This window comes from Pseudorasbora parva, chromosome 20 (genome assembly GCF_024679245.1).
Source record: "Pseudorasbora parva isolate DD20220531a chromosome 20, ASM2467924v1, whole genome shotgun sequence".
Taxonomy (NCBI): Eukaryota; Metazoa; Chordata; class Actinopteri; order Cypriniformes; family Gobionidae; genus Pseudorasbora; species Pseudorasbora parva.
Genome location: NC_090191.1, coordinates 41,538,024 through 41,540,495, shown reverse-complemented (window position 1 = coordinate 41,540,495; position 2,472 = coordinate 41,538,024). Strand labels below are relative to the sequence as shown.

General features: G+C 37.5%; 1 protein-coding gene across 1 annotated transcript in view; it reads right to left on the bottom strand.

Moving 5' to 3' along the window:
- Positions 1-1,712: 1,712 nt before the first annotated feature.
- Positions 1,713-2,472, bottom strand: part of nudt4b (nudix (nucleoside diphosphate linked moiety X)-type motif 4b) — a 13,915-nt gene continuing 13,155 nt past the window's right edge. Inside the window, exon 5 of the mRNA XM_067427400.1 lies at positions 1,713-2,080. Within this exon, the coding sequence (XP_067283501.1) occupies positions 1,884-2,080 (197 nt within the window). The 3' untranslated portion in view covers positions 1,713-1,883. The remainder of the gene's footprint in view (positions 2,081-2,472) is intronic.

The following is a 2,472-nucleotide window of genomic DNA, read 5'->3' as shown; positions in this document are numbered from 1 at the left end:
GTCAACAAGTGTTTATCAGTGTGTGTGTGTGTGTGTGTGTGTGTGTGTGTGTGTGTGTGTGTGTGTGTGTGTGTGTGTGTGTGTGAAAAACAAAACAAATGACAGAACAACATGAAGTTAAAGTTCAGAGGACAAAAGGCACCCAATCCTCAGATCTGACACACACTCAAGGCTTTGCTGGTGCCAAAGATTCATCTCTCAAAACATTTACAGGTCACTTCTCACCCCCCAATATTATATATATATATATATAGGAACTGAAGCCTATTTTAATGACCATTTGCTTGGCTCATATATGTAATGGTGACTCTTGTCATATTACTATTACTGTAAAGAAATACTGTAATAAAGCTTGTTAAAATGAAATAAGCCCGTACAACAAATAACACAATAATGTATAAATACTATATCATTTAAATAGTATATCTTTCTTTTGCTATATAGTAATAATAAAGAGATTTGTTATGTTTAAAAGAAGAAAATGTCTAATGGTCATAAAACAGGCTTCTTGTCCTCATGATATTCTGATTAATTTGTGTTTATTTTGTGGTGAAATATGACCGGTTTCCGTGAGATTTACACATTTCTTCTTTTTCTCTAACAAAATTCACAGTTGTTGTTTTCCTCAAAGTCACCTAAAGACCTTATAGAAACAGTTAAGAGCAGAAAAGATGAATACATTTGCAGTTAAAAATCATGATTCATAATTTGTCATATTTAGTATATTTACAAACATTTTTGTTTTTTAATCGAAGGATAAAACGAGTAGCAGTGCCCAAATCACGACCCTCCCTCACAACTAATCACTCATCCGTCGGGAATCTCCAGAGCAGCAGTGAAGGGGCTTTTAAAGGGCTCGTCTTAAAGGGGTCGTGACCTCGCTAACAGAGTGAACTCACAGAGGTAAAGCCGCGTGGAATGACACGGACAGTCCATAGAATCCCAAACATCCCAATCCAAGAATTCCGAGATCTGGAGGGAAAATGGAAGTGCACTTCCATGTAACTGGTTCAATAGTTAAAGGGTTAGTTCACCCAAAAATGAAATGTCATTAACTCCTCTCCCTAATGTCGTTCCACACCCGTAAGACCTCCGTTCATCTTCACACACAGTTTAAGATATTTTATATTTAGTCCGAGAGCGTATGCAAGTGTATGCACACTATACGGTCCAAAAATAACAAAAACTACGACTTTATTCAGCATTGTCTTCTCTTCTGGGTTTGTTTTCAATCCTCAAATAAAGCTTCAAACGGGTATGAATCAGCGAATTGATTCATGATTCGGATCGTCAATGTCACGTGATTTCAGCAGTTTGACACGCGATCCGAATCATGAATCAATTCGCTGATTCATAACCGTTTGAATCTTTACTTGAGGATTGAAAACAAACCCAGAAGAGAAGCCAATGCTGAATAAAGTCGTAGTTTTTGTTATTTTTGGACCCAAATGTATTTTGGATGCTTCAAGAGACTCTAATTAACCCACTGATGTCTCATATGGACTACTGTGATGATGTTTTTATTCCCTTGCTGGACATGGACAGTATAGTGTGCATACACTTGCATACGCTCTCGGACTAAATATAAAATATCTTAAACTGTGTGTGAAGATGAACGGAGGTCTTATGGGTGTGGAACGACATTAATGACATCAATTTCATTTTTGGGTGAACTAACCTGTTAACTAAAACCAATCATTAACAGATTCCCCGAAAAAAAAAAAAAAATTAAGGCATTCTTCACTAAAAATCCCTCAGGGAGAGCTTTGGTTTGTCCCTCTAAAGAACGTCCCAAAGGTGCCTCGGAGGTGCAGTGTCTCCAGGGAAAGGGTGGTTTTGTGTAGACGGAGGTGTGCTGGTGTGTGTGTGTGTGTGTGTGTGTCCTATCTGCGGGCAGCTGATGACGTTGCGCTGAAGCGTGGCGTGCGGCTGCTGGGCGGGGTTTGTGGTAGGAGCAGGTTTCCATTGGTGGAGGACGAGCGACTGATCCGAAGGCGTCTCAGATATTCGGCATGAACGGGTTTGTGGCTCTGCAGAACCTTGATGGCCTCGTCGACAGAAAACCACTCCCGCTTACGACCTAAGGGACAAATACTGCAGCATTAGTACAATACACTGGCAAATCATGCCAATATTAGTATATACAAGTGTAGTCTTATTATTGCTTATAAAACTGGAAATAAACGGAAAGTCTCTTGGGTATGATTTTGAAAAACGTCTGACATTTGTGTTAAATCGTCCCGCTCAAAAACGACCGTGATTACATTTGGAATGTTCTTAAAACATGGAATAAAAAGAAATAAAATTATAAAAATAAAATTATTTAAATGAAAAGAAATAAAATTATAAAATGCAATACAACATATAGTCATGAGAATTTGAGGGATTAATTATATTAAATTATACAAAATAGTACAGTTAAATAATAAAATAAAATAAAACAGTCATGAGAGTTTCAGACATTAATAAAAT